Source organism: Mobula birostris, chromosome X (assembly GCF_030028105.1).
Source record: "Mobula birostris isolate sMobBir1 chromosome X, sMobBir1.hap1, whole genome shotgun sequence".
Lineage (NCBI taxonomy): Eukaryota > Metazoa > Chordata > Chondrichthyes > Myliobatiformes > Myliobatidae > Mobula > Mobula birostris.
The window spans coordinates 66,790,027-66,812,409 of NC_092402.1; the positions used below are offsets into that span (position 1 = coordinate 66,790,027).

The 22,383-nt window shown below is 40.3% G+C and overlaps 1 protein-coding gene across 13 annotated transcripts in view; it reads left to right on the forward strand.

Annotated features, from left to right (window-relative positions):
* Nucleotides 1–22,383, forward strand: part of kmt2d (lysine (K)-specific methyltransferase 2D) — a 247,310-nt gene that overhangs the window by 206,515 nt on the left and 18,412 nt on the right. For 10 of the 13 annotated variants that reach the window (XM_072248869.1, XM_072248876.1, XM_072248877.1 and 7 more), the window contains 8 exons: nucleotides 3,471–3,552; nucleotides 4,616–4,794; nucleotides 5,801–5,943; nucleotides 6,170–6,311; nucleotides 8,178–8,305; nucleotides 12,477–13,572; nucleotides 14,382–14,518; nucleotides 21,632–21,762. In XM_072248869.1, the coding sequence (XP_072104970.1) occupies nucleotides 3,471–3,552; nucleotides 4,616–4,794; nucleotides 5,801–5,943; nucleotides 6,170–6,311; nucleotides 8,178–8,305; nucleotides 12,477–13,572; nucleotides 14,382–14,518; nucleotides 21,632–21,762 (2,038 nt within the window). The remainder of the gene's footprint in view (nucleotides 1–3,470; nucleotides 3,553–4,615; nucleotides 4,795–5,800; nucleotides 5,944–6,169; nucleotides 6,312–8,177; nucleotides 8,306–12,476; nucleotides 13,573–14,381; nucleotides 14,519–21,631; nucleotides 21,763–22,383) is intronic. The other 3 variants (XM_072248878.1, XM_072248879.1, XM_072248881.1) reach the window with 1 other exon arrangement.

Genomic DNA, 22,383 nt, shown 5'->3' on the forward strand with positions numbered 1-22,383 from the left:
TAATCTCCTCCAAGAAGAGTTTATAGCTTTAGGCTAATATATATCCTGATTGAGACTTAAGGGTGTTATGTTTCATGACTGAATTAAATTATAAAACGAAAGTGTGGACTTTACTGTTATTGAAATAAAATAACTTGTGAATGCAGTGCTATTCAAATTGTTGTTTTACATGTGTAGATCTTTGATTACTTGGCCTTATAGAAACTGTAAGAAGTTATGTCATGGTGCTCTGGTGAGACCAGTGCTCTGCTTTCAGTTCAGGGCTTTAAGAAGAATATATTTCCTTGGAATAAGTTGCAGTTTTGATTCTGGAGTCCAAGGGCCTGAGTAGTAGAAAAAAGGCTGTGTTGGACTAGGCTTGTATTTCCTTTTTTAAAAATTCATTTACCGGATGTGGGTGTTGCCAGCTAAGCCAGCATTTATTACCCATTCTTAGTTGCCCTTGAGAAGGTGGTGATGAGCTGCCTTCTTGAACCACTGCAGTCCCTGGGGTGTAGGTACATCCACAGTGCTGTTAGGAGGGAATTCCATGATTTTGACCCACCGACAATGAAGGAACAGTGATAGTTTCCAAGTCAGGATGGTGGACTTGGATCTGTTTCCAAGCAGATGTTTGGAAACGGGTATCTGCTGTTCTTGTCCTTCTAGGTGGTCGTGGTCTGGAAGGTGCTGCCTTTGGAACTTTACAGTGAAGAAAATTAAGGTGTTTAATTGCAATGTTTAAGATTGTTAAAGAAACTGTGGTTGTGGGGGGGGGGGGGGGGATTCCTAAAGTGAGGTAAATCCAGAGTAAGGCATAGATTGAAAAGATTGAAAAATAAGACTAGGCCGTTTAAGGTGATGCTGGGAAGTAATACTTCACATGAATGTTGTGGAAATCTGCAGTTTAACAATGGGTTTTGGAGACTAGGCAACGATGGCAAATTTCAAAACTAAGCTGGTTGCTTTATTGATACACTGATATTAAAGCAATGAACTAAGATGGGTAACCACGGACAAAATACCAATTAGGTATGATCTAATTAAGTTGTTCAACGTTTGGCTTGCATTGGCTTACTTCTGTTACTCCTGGTCAGGATTCCTTGTGACATTCACAACTACTGAGTCCAGTTTGTTAAGGTCTTTGTTGAAGTGTTATGTCAGTGAGTATGATAGTAAATACTGCAGAGAAGACAAACTGGACAAAAGCTGCTTATGTTCTTTTAATTGTAAAACTTGTCGCTATTTTGCTATGAGTTGAGATTATATCCTCCTCCGTCTTACCTTGCAAACTAAATGTTTGATTTTAATGAAGGAAAAGTGGTTTGGATATTCCAAATAATCATATTCTTACTTTTGTGTCTTATAAAATAAGTTTCATTGTAAGTGATGAGATGTAATGTTTGCTCTGTTCTGGCTGAAATATATTAGGCATCAGATCTCAAAAGCAAACAATAAAGTAACTATGACTGTTAATTATGTGCACCCCATTGAAGCAAGTTAAATTGTGCTATCCCTACTGAACTACAACAATTATGAAATAATTGCAAATGTGCCATTTTCTATGGGTGGCACAAAGATAGGTTAACTCTGCTGCTTTCCTCCAGAGCCCCCCCCCCCCCCCCCCCAGATTTGATCTTGATCTCTGATGTTGTCTGTGTGGTGTTTACACATTCTCACTGTAACAGTGTTTGTAGGTTTCTGCTGGGTGCTCCAGTTTCTTAACACATCCCAAAGACATCAATTAATTAGTAACTAATATAGATGGGTGGCAGGGGAATGAGGAGAAGGGGGAAGTAGTTGATGGTGATACAAGAGAAAAATGGATGCTGGTTAATCAATGCCAATGGGATGAGTGAAAGGCTTGTATCTATGTTGTTTGACTCTAAATCTCCCAGTCACTGGCTGGTAAACGGTTTAGAAGTTTTTAATAGGAGATTTGTCAATTTTTAAAACTTATCCTGTACTGGGCACTTGCAAAACCTTTCTAATGTTAGCGTTTAATGTCCTGGAAATTCAGTGCAATCCTTTGAACAAACTAATCTTACACATACGGAATCATAGAGAGATACAGCATGGAAACATGTCTTTCGGTCTCCTGAGTCCATACTGACCATCAAGCAAGTATTTTTACAGTGGTTTTGCCTATCCAATTTCATTCTCCCAACATTCCCATTAACTTCCCCCCTCAGCTTCTCCCACTCACTCACAACCTTGGGATAATCTACAGTGACCAATTACCTGCCAGCCTGCACACCTTTGTGTGGAAGGAAATCAGAACGCGCAGAGGAAACGAATGCGATTTCAGGGAAAATGAGACACAGATGAGATTGGAGGTCAGGATTGAACCCCAATCACTGGAGTTGTAAGGCAGAAACTCTACTGTGCCACCCAAATCTTCAATAGGTCAATCGATACATTTAATGCCAGAGAAATGTATACAATATACATCCTGAAAATCTTTTTCTTTGCAAACATCCACGAAAACAGAGGAGTGACCCAAAGAATGAATGACAGTTAAATGTTTGAACCCCTAAAGCCCCACCCGCGCATAAGCGGCAGCAAAGCAATGACCCCCTCCCACTCCCCTACCAGCAAAAAAGCATGGACACCTACCACTGAGCACTCAAGTGTGCAGCAAAGCATCAATAAAGACACAGACTTGCAGTACCCCAAAGACTACTCGTTCACCTGGTATTTGACATACCACAGGCTCTCTCTCTCTCTAATAAGGGAGAAAGAGGTATCCCTGTTTCATAGCGAGAGGGGAGACATAACAAAACAAATCGCTGATTTATGGTGTTAAAAGTCTGTTGTGCTGCTTCTTCCGAGTTTTGTGCCCTAAGGACTTAGGTCTCTGGGCACACAGCCAGCAGCCAGCTCGCTGCTTTCAATCTTCTGTATCCAACGACACACCAGTTTTCTGCGGCAGCACCGATCTCAAATCTGCCATTCCCAGAACCCTGAAGATGCACTAGTCTTCTAGGCCGCGTCCTTCGCATGTCAAATAGCAGCCAGTTGTGAGACTCCGCGAGCGGGTCTCGTTGCCGCAAAGAACCAAAGTCAGTGCGTAACTCCAAGTCAGGGTCTTCAAAAGAATCCTGAAAGGGAAAAATAGAGATAAGAAAGATAGAAATAGAGTTGTTTCCGAAGATGCAAGCAAAGGAGTCGCCGTTAGGCGCCATCATCCTCCTAAGCTCCACCCTCTGTACCAATCTTTCAAAAAAAAGTGTTTAATTTTGAGTGAAATTCCAGATCAAATTTTTTTTAATAAGGATATATTATGCATTGTTGTAAATGTGTTTGTTGTATTTAAATTAAGATAATTGTATTTGATCAGAGTTTTTATTTTGGTGTGATCCGCTGTATTGTCATGTTGGTTTTAATTTCTGACATGCAAGTGACATGATGCACAGTTGAATATTATGTAACACACTTAGTTTATTTATTACAATGCAGTGTAATGCTATTTTTATTGTACTCCATTGCAGATCTCATGACGACAGAACTGAAAAATATGGACATGTTGGCTTCCTTGCCCACACCGCCACACAATCAAAATGAAGACCTGAGGTTTTTTATTTACAGCTAATGTTTTTTTTTACAATTCTACTCTTTTTTTTCCTTGAAAGCTCTTTGATTTACTTTCAGTCTTTAGTTTCATAAAGGGGATAAAACTTTGCTGCCTAAAGCAGCAAGTCGCTGTACTATTTAAACAAGTAACAGGTGGAAGTTGCAGTTCTTAATTATCATGCAATCCTCGATCATTGTGCAAAGGCGTTGCACTTTCTTCCGCCTAACAAGTCACCAAATCAGTTTTTACTGGGTAAATATAACTTTTACCAACTGTTGGGAAACTAATGTTGGATATGCTTCCTTATTATTTCAAGAAGTAATGTAGTATATGTTGCTGGGTTAGTTTCTGGAGACCTGGGCTTTTAAACTAGAGGTGAGCTTGAATCCTGCTGTAGCAATTGGGAGCTTTAAATTCAGGTGGTTTAATAAATCTGGAATTAAAATTCTAGTCCCAGTAATGGTAACTTTGAAACTACCAGACTGTCATTTTAAAAAGTCATCTGATTATCTCATGCCCTCAGGCAAGAAAATCTACTTTTCGTACCCAACGTTTTGTCTTTCGTGACCCCAAGAATACAATGATATAATTGACTCTAAAACAGCTATCTAAAATGGCCTGTCAAGCTACTCGGTTAAAGGGCATTAGAGCTGGGAAATGGTGTGATACTAGTTAAGTCCAGATCCCATAAAAGAATTGAAAAGAGGCTTTGATTACTCAACACACAGTGTGTTTAAAAATGAGAACAATGCTTAGTGGTTGTGTAATTTACACAAAAAAAATGAATTGTGCAGTAACATGCATTTTTCTCAAATTCCATTCCACTGCCATATCACAGAATTATCATATACAACCAAGGCTGAATTTTTCCCACTTAAGATTTGAGATTAACTTTAAAGGAACCAAAGCACGTAGCTCTAGAGTGAAAATGAAAAAGCTGATTAAAGGAAAGCTCATAGATGTCTGGGAGCCTTTTGCTGAAAATCTGTTTCTACCTGCAGTCTTGAATATTGAGGTAGTTATGAATCCAAAAGGCATTAAGTTATAATTTCTTCTCAACAGTAGAGCAGAGCTGGAAGATGATAGGCACACACCTGACAGCATTGTGCCAGCATCCTCACCGGAGAGTGTCCTTGGGCAGGAAACATCCCGGTTTCCCTTGCTGACTGAAGTGAAGGAAGAGTCAATGGACCGTGCCCTGTCTCCTGTAATTCCCATAATCCCAGGAGCTTGTATCCCAGGTTGGTTGCTAGTTGAGCAGTGATTTACATTTAAAAAGTAATAATAATCTGATGTACTGTGAGCCTTTGGTCACAAAGGTTTTTATATATATTTTAAATGTCACCCCTGCACTTTCTATACTGTTTTCTGAAGGATTGAGCTCTTGATATTTGTCTTACACACATCTTTTTTATGCCTTTCCTATCCTATTTGTTCCTTGACTTCCTGATGCATGAGTTTCCTGTATCTTATGGGAAAATATTTGACTTGAACCTTCATTCCCTTCAATGGCTTTAACTGATCTGAGACTGATTTTCCTTCAAGTATTTCCTTCATTTTTTGTCAGCTCCTATCTCACTCTGGTAGATTTAGCCACCTTTGTTTGGCCTACCTTCCTTTCTGTTGCTGTGATAAACCTAACTAAATTTTGATTCCTACCTCCAAAATGCTCTTGCCACTGCCTTCACTTTGCTATTTGTTCAAGTTAATTCATTAAAACAATGTTCTTTACTGCCCCCTCTTAGTTAGTTTGTGAAATACTTTTTAGTTCTCTAATGTTTTTCAAGAATTCTGCACCTCCTCTGTTATTTACTTTGCTACTATCCCACTAAAAATAGCTGAAAACTCCTTGTGTCACTGCTTTATTATTTTTGCATCTCATGCAGTTGTCTATATTTTTTTCTCTTTATCTTTGATTGGAGGGCTGTAGCATTTTCTCAGCAATGTGATTGTCCCTTTTTTTTGTTCATTTTAATCTATAATTGTAAAATTTGTTGATTTTGCTCCCACATTATCCCTTCCCACAGCTGTATGTGTTGTGAATGTTTCCTTTACCCTCACCTTATTTTTAAAAACCACTGCTTCTGATCTTGCTTGAAAGCACTGTAACTAGGAATGTTGATAGATGTGATTTTTAGGAAGAACAACAAATGAGCTTGACAATATCATTTAAGGTCTTTATTGGTCAATCAACATTTATATTGTAGATTACTAATTTGTCCTTTTGAAATACGTGTTCTTCCTTAGTATTTCCTGAAACAAAGCCATTTGTAAATACAGAACCATTTGTAGAAAGTACTGTGAAGGGCACACCTTTCTCTGGCCCATGGAAAAGTAGCAAAGGAAACCAGGTTGCAGTCACACTTACTGTCTCAGGAACTGTTACTAAGGTAAATAAATAACTTGTCTTAATAAAGTCTTGTCTCAGTCTTTGAATTTGCTTTATGGCATGTTTACTCCTTAGAAAATTGTATAACATGATAAAATATTTAATGTAAATTCTGTGTACATTGACACTTAGCAAGAGATGACGATATAGGTACAAAGAAACAAAATATAGAAAATGGTAGAAACTGATCTCATATTTGTTCTCAATAACAACTGTATTTGTTCTAGGATATAAATACAATGATGACAGTTCTTGCACAGTTGCTCCAAATGAAGATTCCAGGTTCCTACGAAGTTGCATCTGTTCCAGGTGGTTCACGTTCTTTTCTGCCAGGTGGAAAAAAGTCCACGTTGGAAGCCCCTGGTCAAGGTATGCACAACTTTGATCTTTTCAAAAGTAAGTCATTTGTACCCATCACTGCGAGTTGGATATTGCCCATGGATAATAAGAAACTTCATGCTCCATAAGTGAAAAAGCAGCAGCCCATAATTGGTTGCAATATTCTGGTAATTAATCATTCTAAAAAGCAAACCAACTGATTTTTTTTTTAAACTGACATTGCAGCTTTTCAATTGAAATTGGCTCTTTACATCCTGTTTTTCCACCAGATCAAATTTTGGCATAAGATGATTTCCCTTAATAGATCAACATTCAAAGCATATGCCTGTCTACGTCATTTGCTGGTGACCTCTGTATGTTAACATTTAAAGTAATGAAAAAAGATTGTTGGATTCATCAAGCTATCATATCCTCCCTATCATGATTGACCCAACTTGATTAATCCCCTCAAAGCAAGGTTGTACAGAAAATTGCCCAAACATTTCCCATCCCAAATCCTATTTAAATATCTATTTCAACATGCGCTTTTCATTGAATCATTTAGCATTTATAACAATCAACCCACTTGACTGAACTCTTGTTGAAGCTTGCATATGTATTTCCTCACGTTAGAGGAGGAAGATATTTCAGCCCATCGGTCTATCTGGGCTCATGGAGTAATCCAATTAGTCCACCAACCCTTATGTCTTTGAGGTGTGTGGAAAAAATCAGAGCACCTGGAGGAAACCCACACGGTAACAGGAAGGACGTGCCAGCTGCACACAAACACAGCCAAGGTCAGGATTGAACTTGGTTACTGGCACTATGAGGCAGCAGCTCTATTAGCAGCAACAATTGTGCTGCACCAAAGCCTTTTCCTCCATGTGAGCAGTGCTTGTATTCCCACATCACTTTCCCCCATCTCCTTTTCATCCAACCATTATTTTTCATTTGTATTTATGGTTACTTGATCTAGACCCCATAATTACTGAAAACTGCATTATCAATACACTCTTACAATCATTCAAACTTCATAACTTCAGGCATTTTTATGAGTAAGACCTTAATCTCCTTATAATAAAAGAGGTCATCATTATTCAATTTCATTCCTACTCAGTTATCTATTTCATTAACTATCAGTCAATTTTGCTTCAGATGTATTCTAAATATCCACTGAAGGGTAACAGAATTCTACTTTTTAAACTAGTTTAGGACATGTTAATTTTCTGCACTGATATGAGCTTTGGCTTGGCAGCAATTAAATAACCTGCTCAGGTTTGCACACCAGAGTACTTTATGAATGTCTTCCTGTTTTTATACCCAAAAACTGTTGTGCTCTGTCTTTATAATTGGCACCTGTACATTGTTGCTTGTTACTATATACCAATGTGGTCTTGACAATGATCAGTGCCCTTGAGTGAAAATTAAGATGATTCTTGTGCAACAAACACATCACATACCAATATTTAGTAGATTCCTTTGTACCAGTGCACATGAGTTTGAATGAAAGCATGTTGCAGAAACAATTTGTTTCAGTTAACCAGTCCTAGAACACAAGTGCTTTAAAATCATAGTGAACTGAGCTTTCAGCATTTTTTTATCTGGAGGTTAAATGATACAAGGAAGAATAAGTTGGCTCCAACCTACAATAGTTTTAGTCTTCTAGTAAATTTCAAGGTTGCACATACAAGTTTCTTTTCTGCATGGCCTTCTTGAAACTTTTTACATCAATGTGGTCTTTGTGATCTTACTTTCCAAAATAATCAAAGTGCACTTTCAAAAACAAAATATGGAGTACGACAACATGACCTTGTATCATGCTATTTTGCTTTCAGATTGCTGTGTATTTATTTGTATTTGGAGTTAAATCAAACAAAAACAATCGTCATTACAGTTGGAACTTTTTTTTCTGAGTAGGTTCCAAAGAAAACCCTGTGGATTTGGAGAAAGTGGCACTGGAAAAACAGTGGTACAAGCAATGTGATATTGCAGTACCAGGTTCTGCCTTTAAGAAGCCAGGGGAAGAGGTGGCAACTGCCACATTGGTATGTGCATACTTCCAGTCTAAGAACTTGTGGCTCTTGGGATACTCTTTGATTGGGAAAGGGTTATGATTAGCAATGCTTCTGGAAGTCCATGATTCCCTGGGGCTTAAGAAATCGATGAAGAATTTCAGAACTTTACTGAAATTAACCACTCTTGCTCTTTTTTGTTTCTTTCTTCCAGGAGTTGACTTGACCATTATATATGGTTATGTAATTTGACAAATTGATCATTGAGTCAAATGTTTCTTTCAGTCTTAATCTACTAGCATGTCTTAGATGTGGGACATCATGACACCAAACTGCCAGATGAAATTTGGTTGGTAATTTTTTTGAGAAAAGGGAACAGTAGAAAATTAGTGTGGTGGGGGAGAATTGAGAGACATCTGTAACTCAGTTAGTGGCAGTCTTGGTGGTCAGAAAGTTTTTGTTCAATTCCAACTCCAGAGATGTGAATTGAAAAACATATATCATTTTAAAGCAGTACTGACGGTGTACTATGCTGTGGGAGATCTTTCGGATGACGTGAAACCTCATTTGCTGTCTCATGGACTTAGACAAGTTAAAGGAGTTATCCTTAATGCCCTTAATTCAACATTACTAAACCTGATTACCTGTTCAGAATCACAGTGATGTTTATGGGTACCTAATGTACCCAAAATGGCCAGTATGTTTCTTGGGGCATTGGAACCGCTTCTGGGGGAGGTGGGACCAGTGCCGTTCGGACGGTCTACATCTGGGCAGGGCCGGGATCAATGTCCTAGGGAGATTGTTTGCTAGTGCTGTTGGGGAGGCTTTAACCTAATATGGCAGGGGGATGGGAACCCACACAGAAAAGAAGAGGGAAGTGACGCAGAGACCAAAGCTAGAGTTAGTGAAGAAAAAAGTAAGAGTAGAGTAAAAAGCAAAAATCGCATAGGTCACTAGATTCTAAAAGGACAATGAGTATAAGGGCACTTTATCTAAATGCCCGTAGTATTAGAAACAAGGTTAGTGAACTTGTGGCACGGATCAGTACCAAGGCATATGATTTAGTGGCCATTACAGAAACCTGGTTGCAAGGTGGAGATGACTGGGAATTAAATATCCAAGGGTATCAGGTAATACGGAAAGGTAGGCAGGAAGGCAGAGGAGGTGGGGTGGTGCTCTTAATTAAGGATGAGATCAGAGCGATTGTGAGAGACGATATAAGATCTACGGAGCAGAATGTTGAGTCCATCTGGGTAGAGATTAAGAATAGTAAAGGGAAAAAATCACTGGTGGGTGTTGTCTGTAGGCCACCTAATAAAAATATTGCATTGGCAGAGGCGATTAACCAAAAAATAACTGGGGCTTGTAAGAACGGAGCAGCAGTTGTCCTGGGGGATTTTAACTTCCACATAGATTGGGTGAATCAGGTTGGTCAAGGAAATCTTGAGGAGGACTTCATAGAATGCATCTGTGATTGCTTTCTTGAGCAGCATGTTAGTGAACCTGCAAGGGAAAATACTATCTTAGATCTAGTCCTGTGCAATGAGAGAGGTAAGATTAACGATCTTGTAGTCAGGGATCCTCTTGGAAAGAGTGATCATAGTATGATTGAATTTCGCATTCAGATGGAGGATGAAATAGTTAGATCTAAAACTAGTGTATTATGCTTGAACAAGGGAGACTACAACGGGATGAGGGAGGAGTTGGCTAATGTGGATTGGGAGCACAGGCTATTTGGTAGGACAGTTGAGGAACAGTGGAATACTTTCAAAGAGATTTTTCACAGTGCTCAACAAAAGTATATTCCAGTCAAAAATAAAGACAGCAAGGTGGGGAGAGTCAGCCTTGGATGACTAAGGAAATAAAGGATAGTATCAAATTAAAAGCTGATGTGTACAAAGTCGCTAAGAGTAGTGGGAGACTGGAGGATTGGGAAAACTTTAAAAAGCGACAGAACAACTAAACAAGAAATATGGGAAGATAGAGTATGAAAGTAAATTAGCACAAAATATAAAAACAGATAGCAAAAGTTTTTATATATAAAGCGGAAGAGGGTGGCTGAAGTCAACGTAGGTCCCTTGGAAGACGAGAAGGGGAAATTGATATTGGGTGATAAGGAAATGGCTGAGGCATTGAACGACTATTTTGTGTTGGGCTTCACGGTGGAGGACACATCTAATATGCCAAAGAAGGATGTTATGGATGAAATGGGAGGTGAGGACCTCGGTAAAATCACTGTCACTAAAGAGATAGTGATGAGCAAACTAGAGAGCCTGAAGGTAGATAAGTCCCCTGGTCCTGATGGGATGCATCCCAGGGTGCTGAAGGAATTGGCGGAGGTTATAGTAGACATGTTGGTAATCATTTATCAAAACTCTCTAGACTCTGGGCAGGTCCCGGCGGATTGGAAGACAGCAAATGTCACGCCACTTTTTAAAAAAGGATGTAGGCGAAAGATGGACAACTATAGGCCAGTTAGCTTAACATCTGTAGTCAGGAAAATGTGTGAAGCTGTCATTAAGGAAGAAATAGCGAAACATTTAGAAAGGAGTGGTTCCATTAGACAGACGTAGCATGGATTCAGAAAGGGCAGGTCCTGTTTGACAAACTTACTGGAGTTCTTTAAGGACATAATGAGTGCAGTGGATAGAGGGGAACAGGTGGATATCATATACTTGGATTTCCAGAAGGCGTTTGATAAGGTGCCACACAAGAGACTTATAAATAAGATACGGATGCATAGAGTCGGAGGAAGTGTATTGGCATGGATAATGGATTGGTTAACCAATAGAAGGCAGAGAGTTGGTATAAATGGGTGTTTCTCCGGTTGGCAGTCAGTGGTGAGTGGGGTGCCGCAGGGGTCGGTGCTGGGCCCGCAGCTGTTTACCATTTACATGGATGATTTGGAAGAGGGGACTGAGTGTAGCGTAGCAAAATTTGCTGATGACACTAAACTGAGTGGAAAAGCAAATTGTACAGATGATGTGGAGAGTCTGCAGAGGGATATAGATAGGTGAAGTGAGTGGGCCAAGGTCTGGCAGATGGAATACAATGTTGGTAAATGCGAGATCATGCACTTTGGAAGGAATAATAGAAGCAGATTATTATTTAAATGGTGAAAGATTGCAGCATGCTGTTGTGCAGAGGGACTTGGGAGTGCTTGTGCATGAATCCCAAAAAGTTGACTTGCAGGTACAACAGGTTATTAAGAAGGCAAACGGAATGTTGGCCTTCATTGCTAGAGGGATTGAATTCAAGAGCAGGGAGGTAATGCTGCAACAATAAAGGATACTGGTGAGGCCACACCTGGAGTACTGTGTGCAGTTCTGGTCTCCATGCTTGAGGAAGGATATACTAGCTTTGGAGGCAGTGCAGAGGAGGTTCACCAGGTTGAATCCAGGGATGATGGGGTTAATCTATGAGGAGAGATTGAGTCGCTTGGGACTATAACTCTCTGGAATTCAGAAGAATGAGAGAGGATCTTATAGAAACATACAAAATTTTGAAAGGGATAGATAAGATAGAAGTAGGAAAGTTGTTTCTATTGGTAGGTGAGACTAGAACTAGGGGACATTGCCTCAAGATATAGGATGGAGATGAGGAGAAACTTTTTCCCAGAGAGTGGTGAATCTGTGGAATTCTCTGCCCAGGGAAGCAGTTGAGGCTTCTTCACTAAATATATTTAAGATGCAGTTAGATAGATTTTTCATAGTAAGGGAGCCGAGGGTTATGGGGAAAAGGCAGGTGGATGGATCTGACTTTGCGGACAAATCAGCCATGATCTTATTGAATGGCCGGGCAGGCTTGATGGGCCGGATGGCCTACTCCTGCTCCTATTTCTTATGTTCTTATTGTAGATACTTAGTGACTGCACTTAAAAACTGCTTAATTGATCTGGGGACATGAAAGACAATGCAGTGCTGAAGGCAATTAACAATGTAAGCATGGCTAGATTTGGTAGAGTTAAGCATGCAAGAAATTGTAGAAACACATCAAAGTTGCTGGTGAACGCAGCAGGCCAGGCAGCATTTTCAAATCAATGCATTGGGAATGGAAATCGGCTGAAATGAGTTTTGCTGGGGAATCAATGTGCAGACAGATTTGAATTACTCCAGTTTTTTTTTACTGGGAAACTGTCATTTTGAATAGTTTGGTAATGAATGTTATTTCAGTATATAATGACTTTTTGTCTTCATTTTTTCAGGAAGCGTCCTCAGACTGTCCAATGAAGGAAAAAAATGTGGTGCATTATTACAGTAATAATATGTCCATACTCGATGTTCACCAGCTTCCCATAATACAGCCAGAGTGTTCTCCACCCTCATCCCCAAGTATCTCATCACCTGGAACTCCACCAGAGTCAAGTAAACCTGACCCATCAGTTGAATCACCAAAGATCAAACATCCTCTCCCTCTGGATGAAAAGCAATTTGAAGAACATCAACCGCAAATGAAGAGGTGGCGAGGAATCCGTTGGAAACGTTTGGAATTTAAAGTCATATTTCATAAAGGGAAATATAAACACTTCTCACAACAGGAAATTGAAGAACTCATTCAGAAGTTAGGGACATCATTAAAACCAGACCCCATGCCCAAGGACACTAGGAGGTGCTGCTTCTGTCATGAAGATGGTGATGGATTAACAGATGGGCCAGCAAGACTTTTGAACCTGGATCTGGATTTGTGGGTCCATCTAAACTGTGCATTGTGGTCCTCTGAAGTTTATGAGACTCAGGCAGGGGCATTGATAAATGTGGAAGTGGCTTTTCACAGGGGACTCACCACAAAGTGTGCTTTTTGTCAAAAGACTGGTGCCACAACAGGTTGCCATCGAGTTCGGTGCCCAAATACCTACCATTTTGCATGTGCTATCCGTGCCCGGTGTATGTTTTTTAAGGATAAGACCATGCTTTGCAGTCAACATAAATTGAAAGGAGCAAATGAGCAGGAAATTCGATGTTTTGCTGTTTACCGCCGTGTCTACATTCAAAGAGATGAGGTGAAGCAGATTGCTAGCATTGTGCAGCGTGGCAAACGCAGCCACATGTTCAGGGTTGGTGGACTGATTTTTCATGCCATTGGTCAGTTGCTCCCCCATCAGATGCAGGAATTCCACAGTGTGACAGCTCTTTATCCAATTGGATTTGAGGCGACTCGAATTTATTGGAGTATGCGATACACTAACAAGCGTTGCTGCTACCACTGCACCATCAATGATACTAATGGGAAACCAGAATTTGATATCCAAGTTATTGAACAAGGTCACGAGGATCTGATTGTTAGTGATTGGACGCCACAAGGTATTGGTTTATAATTGTCACGTATACAAAGGGACAAATCATGTTCAGCATATATAAGTTTATTCAGCTAAAGTATTTCAATAGCTCCAGCAGTTTAGAAATACATGATAGCCCCATTAGTCTTCCTCATTTGAAAATATCAACAGGAAGTTGCATCTATTTTTTACTTTGGATGCAGTACTTTGCCTTCCGTTTATGAATTTTAGTTTTCTCAAACTGTGTAGCTGTTGGCTTTCTCTGCTAAATTTATAGTATTGGGTGTATATATTCCTAATAATGAGCAGTACAAATAGCTTACATTAGCACACTGGTCAGACACAATGGATCAATGGCATATTCTGATCTGCATAACTAATTATTCTGATAATGTTAAAAAAAATGTACTTCAGTGTCATTTTCAAATGGTTCTCATAATTTCCGTCATTGCTCTGTATGGTCAGCTGACTTCTTCATCATGAGACAGATATCTGTGGTACTTTGACCATAATGGAAAAGTGTGTCTAGCTTTTCACTGCTAATCTGTTGAAATATATCAGTGCAAACTGCCATACTCTCTCTCCTCCTACACTGTCTTATCACCAGCTTAGAACAGCCATGGCAAGAACTAGGGAAAAGTTAATTATTTGTTCTCCAGAACAAAAATTTGGTTATTTGCAAGCAAAAGGAGCAAATAATTTGAAGGATGGGGCTTGGGTTGGGAAGGTGAAGTACTTTGAAAGTTAGTATTTCTGACAGAAATACTAAGATGTTGAACCATAACTAAAATATCAAACATATAATTTTCTACTTGTGCCCATCTTTTTTTTAAGGTGTTTGGAACAGAATTCTTGAACCTATTGTGAGGCTGCGGAAAGAAGCAGACATGCTAAGACTTTTTCCTGACTATATCAAAGGAGAGGACATGTTTGGCCTGACAATCCATGCTGTCCTGAGGATTGCAGAGTCGGTAGGAAATCGTGCAGATTTAGATTGAAAAATATGTGTTCTTGAAGCACTTGTACTAATATTAGTTCAGCATGTGATTTTTGCACCTCAGTCTGCTATGCACATAATCAGCCTCCACTGTAGAAACTAATAAGTACCATAAGAAATGGCAAGTGATTAAATAGGGAGAATAAATTGTATAAATCTACAAGCAAAGATTATCATAAATTGCATCTCTGGGAAGGAAATACATGAAGAATGGCAGTGTGCCATTGCAGTGATGAAACAGGATGTCCAAAATAAACCATATATGCACTGTGAATACATCCAGGAATCGCTTGCGCCTGGAGAGATGGCAAGGAAAATTAGGTCAGTGTATGGGTTGCTGAGATGAGAGTTGAATGTAAAGGGGATGAGAAGCAGGCCTAAGGGTAGAGAAGTCCATTTTATTTTTGGTTAAAAAAAATTAACTATTGAGATAGAAATAAGATAAGTGTTTTAAGTGCGTATGTAGATACAGAGGTGTACAAGATCCAGCAAAGCGAACATTATGTGATTAGGCATAGATAGAATTATTCATTGAGAATGATTTGGAGCTGCTCTAAAATAAGGAGAATCTGTGCAGAAATGGTGAAGGTATTTTTAGATGGAAGATAGTAAATGATAAACACGAGATTCTGCAGCTGCTGGAAATCCAGAGCAACCATAAGTCCATAAGGTATAGGAACAGAATTAGGCCCTTTGACTCATCGAGTCTGCTCCACTACTTCATCATGGCTGATCCATTTTACCCCTCAGCCCCAATCTCCTGCCTTCACCCATATTCCTTCTTACCCTGACTAATCAAGAATCTGACAACATCTTCCTTAAATATATCCAATGACTTGGCCTCCACAGCTACCTGTGGCAATGAATTCCATCGATTTACCACTCTCTGGCTAAAGAAATTCCTCCTCTTCTCTGTTCTACGTGGACATTTCTCTATTCTGAGGCTGTCCACTCTGGTCTTAGACTCCCCCACCAGAGGAATCATCCTCTTCACATCCATTCTATCGCCACCTTTCATCGTTTGATAGGTTTAAAGGAGATTCCACCCAGCCCCCCCATTCCAGTGAGTACAGGCCCAGAACCATCAAACGCTCCTCATATGATAAGCTTTTCAATCTGGAATCATTTTCGTGAATCACCTTTGAACAGTCTCCAATGTCAGCACATCCTTTCTTAGATAAGGGGCCCAAAACTGCTCTCAATACCCCAAGTGAGGCCTCAACAGTGCCTTATAAAGCCTCAACATTACTTCCTTGCTTTTGTATTTTAGTCCTCTCGAAATAAATGCTAACATTGCATTTGCCTGCCTCACCACCAACTCAGCTTGCAAATTAACCTTTAGGGAATCCTGCACAATGACTCCTAAGTCCCTTTGCGCCTCGGATATTTGAATTTTCTCTCCATTTAGAAAATAGTCAACTCTTTCATTTCTTCTACCAAAGTGCATGACCATACACTTCCCGACACTGTGTTCAGTCTGCCACTTCTTTGCCCATTTTCCTAAACTGGCAAGGTCCCTCTGTAGCCTCTCTGCTTCCTCAAAGCTACCTGCCCCTCCACCTATCTTTGTCTGCAAACTTGGTCACAAAGCAATCAATTCTGTCATCCAAATCATTGACATATAACGTAAAAAGAAGAGTGGTTCCAGCATGGACCCCTGTGGAACTCCACTAGTCACTGGCAGCTAACCAGAAAAGGCTCCCTTTATTCCCACTCTTTGCCTACTGCCAATCAACCAATGCTCAATTCATGCTAGTATCTTTCCTGTAATATCATGGGTTCTTAACTTGATGAGCAGCCTTGTGTAGCACTTTGTCAAAGGCCCTCTGAAAATTCAAGTAAACAACATCCACCAATTCTCCTTGTTTATCCTGCTTGTTATTTCCAACAGATTCGTCAGCCAAGATTTTCCCATGAGGAAACCATACTGACTACAGCCTATTTTATCACGTGCCTCCCAAGTACCCTGAGACCAAATCCTTAACAATTGACTTCAACATCTTCCCAACCACTGAGGTCAGACTAGCTGGCCTATAATTTCCTTTCTTCTGCCTCTGTCCCTTCTCGAAGAGTAGAGTGACATTTGCAATTTCCAGTCCACCAGAGCCATGCCAGGATTCATTGATTCTTGAAAGATCATTACTAATGCCTCTACAATCTCTTCAGGCAACTCTTTCCAAACTTTGTGGTGTGGACCATCTGGTCCAGATGACTTATCTACCTTTAGACTTTTTAGTTTCCCAAGTACCTTCTCCCTAATAATGGCAACTTCATTCATTTCTGCTCCCTGACACGCTTGAACTTTCAGCATACTGCTAGTGCCTTCCACAGTGAAGACCAATGCAAAGTACATATTCAGTTGGTCTGCCATTTCCTTCTCCCCATTACTAACTCTCCAGCATCGTTTTCCAGCGTTCTGATATCTACTCTTGCCTCTCTTTTATACTTCATAATATCTGAAGAAATTTTTGATAACCTCTTTAATATTATTGGCTAGCTTTCCTTTGGATTCCTTCTTTTCTTTCATGACATTTTTAGTTGCCCTCTGTTGGTTTTTAAAAGCTTCCCAATTCTCTACCTTCCCAGTAATTGTTGCTCTATTATATGCCCTCTCTTTGGCTTTTATGTTGGCTTTAACTTCTCTTGTCAACCATGGTTGCATCATCCTGCCTTTAGAATACTACTACTACTTTGGGATATATGTATCCTCTGCTCCCAGAAACTCCAGCCATTGCTGCTCTGCTGTCATCCCTGCCAGTGTTCCCTTCCAATCAATTTTGGCCAGCTCCTACTTGTGGCTCAGTATAGTAATTCCCTTTACTCCACTGTAATACTGATATATCTGACTTTAGCTGTTCCTTCTCAAATTGCAGGGTGAATTCTATCATATTATGATCACTGGCATCTTTATTGGGTTCCTATACCTTTAGCTCTCAAATCAATTCTGGTTCATTGCATAACGCCCAATCCAGAATAGCTCATCCCCTTGCGGGCTCAACCACGAGCTGCTCTAAAAATCCGTCTCGTAAGTATTCTACAAACTCCCCCCTCTTGGGATCCAGTACCAGCTTGATTTTCCCAGTCTATCTGCATATTGAATTCCCATATGACCATTGTATCACTGCCCTTTGACATGCCTTTTCTATTTCCCGTTGTAATTTGTAAGTCACATTCTAGCTACTGTTTGGAGGCCTGTATATAACTCCCATTGGGGTCTTTTTACCCGTTTCTTAATTCTGCCCATAATGATTCTACACCTTCCGATCCTATGTCACTTCTTAATGATCTGGTTTCATATTTTTTTTACCAACAAAACCACCCCATCCCCTCTGCCTATCTGGCTGTCCTTTCGATACAATGTGTATCCTTGGATGTTAAACTCCCAGCTATAATTTTCTTTCGGCCATGATTTAGTGATTACCACAACATCACACATGCCAATCTGTAACTGCTAAAAGTTCATCTACCTTATTCCGTATACTGTGTGCATTCAAATATAATGCCTTCAGTCCTGTATTCATCACCCTTTTCGATTTTTGTCCCCCTTTTACATTGCAAATCATCCTGTTGACTGCAATTTTTCTTCTTGCTAGCAGTCTCAATACACACTGCCTCTGTTTGCAAACCAACTACTCCATCCTCAGCCCTATCACTCAGGTTCCCATCCCCCTGCGAAAATAGTTTAAACCCTCCCGAACAACTCCAGCAGACCTGCCTGCAAGGATATTGTAACCTGTCCCTTTTGCACAGGTCGTACCTTCCCCAGAAGAGATCCCAAAATCCAGAAACCTCCCCCCTGCACCAGTTCCTCAGCCACGCATTCATCTGCCAAATCTTCCTATTCTTACCCTCACTGGCACATGGCACAGGCAGCAATCCAGAGATTCCTACCTTGGAGGTCCTGCTTTTCAGCTTTCTACCTAGCTCCCTCATATCTCTCTTTTGGACCTCCCACCTTTCCTACCTATGTCATTGGTTTCAATATGTACCAAGACTTCTGGCTGCTCACCCTCCCCCTTTAAAATGCTGTGGACCCAATCCAAGACATTCCTGACCTTGGCACCTGGGAGGCAGCATACCATCTGGGTATCTATATCCCATCTTTATTCCTCTAAATATGGAATCTCCTATCACTACTGTAATCCTCTTCACCTCTCTTCTCGTCTGAGCCACAGTGCCAGAGACCCAGTCGCTGCGGTCCCCCTCAATAGTATCGAAAGTAGTATACATATTATTGAGGGGAAAAGCCACGGGGTACTCTGTTCTGGCTGTCCTTTACTTTTCCTTCTCTTGACAGTCACCTGCATCCTGCAATCTAAGGATGACTACCTCCCTGTAGTTCCTATCTATAACTTCCTCAGTCTCCCGTTGGAGCCAAAGGTCATCGAGCTGCAGCTCCAGTTCCTTAATACGTTCTCTGAGGAGTTGCAGCTTGGTGCACCTGGTGCAGATGTTGTTATCTAGGAGAATGGATGTCTCCCAGAATTCCCACATATACAACAAAACACAAAGCCTCTGGAGCCATTCTCGTTGCATTAACTATGCCCTAACAGGCAAGGAATGAAGAATAAAAGAGAAGAAGAAACTTCCAGATACTTACCTCACTCAAGCCCGATGAGCCAAAGCAATGGCCCAGTCACACAATGGCTGCTTCGCTTTCCCCTTCCTTACTTTTATTTGCCCTGTCTAATGAATCCCATTCACTGATTGGGCACAGTCCAACTCAGAAAACTGCCAGAAAGAACTGTTTTTAATCTTCAGCCACCTAAATGAAATTGCTGCTGCTTCTTGTGCTCTCCTTCACTGATTGGGTGTGGTACAACTCCTGTGTGCTACAATATCCAACTGTATACTGTACAAAATGCTGGAGGAACTCAGCAGATCAGGCAGCATCTTTGGAGATGAATAAACAGTTGGGTTTTGGGCTGACACCCTTCATCAGGACTGGAAAGTAGGGAGGAAGATGCCAGATGCAGATGGTGTGGGGCATGGAAAGGAGGACAAGTTAGAAGGTGATTGGTGAAGCCATGTAGGTGGTAGAGGGAGATAAAGTAAAAAGCTGGGAAGTGAGGAGAAGAGGTAAGAGAACAGAGTTGGGAATTGAAGAAGGATGAAGCGGAGGGGGAAAATTACCAGAAGTTGGAGAAATCAATGTTCATGCCATCAGGTTGGTGGTTATCTTGACAAAATATGAGGTGTTGCTGCTCCAACCTGAGTGTGGCCTCATCATGGCAGTAGAGGAGGCCATGTACCAATGTATGGGAATGGGAATATAGATTAAAATGGTTGGCAACCAGTTAATTCCGCTTTTTGTGGATGGAGCAGAGGTGCTTGAAAAAGCAGTCCCCAAATTTACATCGGGTCACACCAATGTAGAGGAGGCCACATTGGGAGCACAGGATACAGTAGACAACCCCAACAGATTTGAAGGTGAAGTGTTGCCTCACCTGATGGGACTGTTTTGGGCCCTAAATGGAGGTGAGAGAGGAGGTGAATGGGCCAGTGGTAACAATTCTGCCGCTTGTAGGGATATGTGCCAGGAGGGAGATTAGTGGGTATGGGCGAATGGACAAAGGAATCATCAAGGGAGCAATCCCTGGGGAAAGCAGAGTGGGGCGGGGCAGCGGCGTAAAGATGTATTTGGTTGTAGAGTCCAGTTGAAGATGGCGGAAGTTGTGGAGCATGATGTGTGGATGCGGATGCTCGCAGGGTGGTAGGTGAGGACAAGAGTATCTCTATCCCTGCTAAAGCAGCAGGAAGATGGTGTGAGCGAGGGAAACCCCATTCTTTGAATGACACCTCTGATGTTCTGGAAAGGAAAGCCCCATCCTAGGAACAGATGTGGCAGAGACGAAGCAACGATGACAAGGGAATGGCATTTTTACAGGTAGTAAATGATGCAGGATTGTCTAGTATTTTGTGAAAGCACATTGCACATTTAGACAGAGACGTAACATAAATATTTTTACTCATGTATATGAAGGATGTAAAGTCAATTCAATTCTATTCAAATCATTTGGGGATAGTTCATAGGTAAGCCCAGAATCAATGGATATCTTGCAAGCAGAATTCTGGGAATGCAGGTTGTCTTTGCTCTTGCCATCTTTGGATGTAACTCATTTTTAAAGCAATCTTCCAAGTGGCTGCTCTGCTACTGCTGCATCCATTGCTGGATGGGGAGCCAAGGATGTATAGTAAATGCATTAGATGAAAAAGTTAAGAGCTTAGAATGGGCAGGTTGCATTGTGAGAGAAAGCTGGACAGGCTAGGCTTTTATCTGCTGAAGTTCAAAAAAAGTAAGAGGGGACTTGAAGCATTCATGATCTTAAGGAATCTTGACAGTGTAGCTGTGAAGATGAAGTTTTCTCTTGTTAGAGAAATCTAGAACTGGTGGTCATTGTTTTAAATGAAGTGTTGCCATTTTAAGATTTTAAAGAAAGGATAGTTGAATAGTTGACGAAGGGTCTCGGCCCGAAACGTCGACTGTACCTCTTCTTAGAGATGCTGCCTGGCCTGCTGTGATCACCAGCGACTTTTATGTGTGTTGATAGTTGAATTCATTATCTTTGAGCATTGTGAATCATTAGAACTCTTAAAGGGCAGTGAATTGAATTGACTTTATTTCTTTCATTCTTCACATACGTAAGGAGTAAAAATCTTTACATTTTAAGGCAGAAGTGGATAAGTACTTGATAAGGGTGTGAAAGGTTATCTGGTAGGTAGGAATGCATTTTACAAATAAGGAAGTTACAACCAGCCATGATAATATTTTAATAGTGAATGTTTTGCTGTTACTGTTCCTGATTAGTATGTTGGTTTGAAAGATGATGAACTATCAATCTTGAGTCTCTAGTAAAGGGCTGTAGGGAATGTTTCCATTGCACTAAGTGAGATCGCATAGATTTTGATTCGTCTATCATTTGGTCAGATGGACGGTTTCGATTGTAGTTTTTTTAGTTCAGCAATTTCTGTCTAAATAAAATGATTGAAAGTTGGCAAAAATGGTCATTCACTTGACTTGCGAGTGGTTTTGTCCTTTTTAAAACTGTAATATAATTTTGTAAATTCATCTTGTGTTTACTTTTAGTTGCCAGGTGTAGAGAGTTGTCAGAACTACATATTCCGTTATGGTCGGCACCCACTCATGGAGCTCCCACTAGCTGTTAATCCAACAGGTTGTGCCCGTTCTGAACCAAAGATTATGACTCATTACAAACGGTAAGTACAGAGAAAAGAAGTTGCTGCTAATGAGGTTAACCACATGTCACAGAAAAGAGAAATTATAAAAAGTGGTATGTTATGGAATTTAAATTACTATGGAGTTACATTCTCATGAACACAGCAGTGTTTTGTTTCTATTTATGTTGTATTTTGATCCCCTGCTGAAGAATTCTAGCCTAAAGTTACAAAATAATGCAGTTTGATTTCTTCAAAATGCTAATTGTATTTACTGCTTCTAATTCCCATTGTTGCCTTTGTCTGCTGAACTACTTGACCTAGTAGATTGGAATAGTTTAGGGGCATGATGTTTGTTCTGTGGCTACCATTTTGGTTTGCCTCACAGGAATACAAGTTTGTAGTTTGTTTCTAGTCTTTACTTAACTACACAGTGTGGCATATTATTGCAATTAGTGATGAGCACCTGGAGAAATATAGATAGCTGGCAAGTTCAAAATAATTATTTTTAATCATTCAGTATTGTAACTCTTATACTTGCCTCTAAGAGCTACTCCATCTCAAGAACAGTTTAAAATTATAAATAAAAGTGGTTTTTCATATTGTTCTACTTGTCTGTGCAGAACACTGATACCCCAAAATGTAAATATAGTCTTTTGTTCA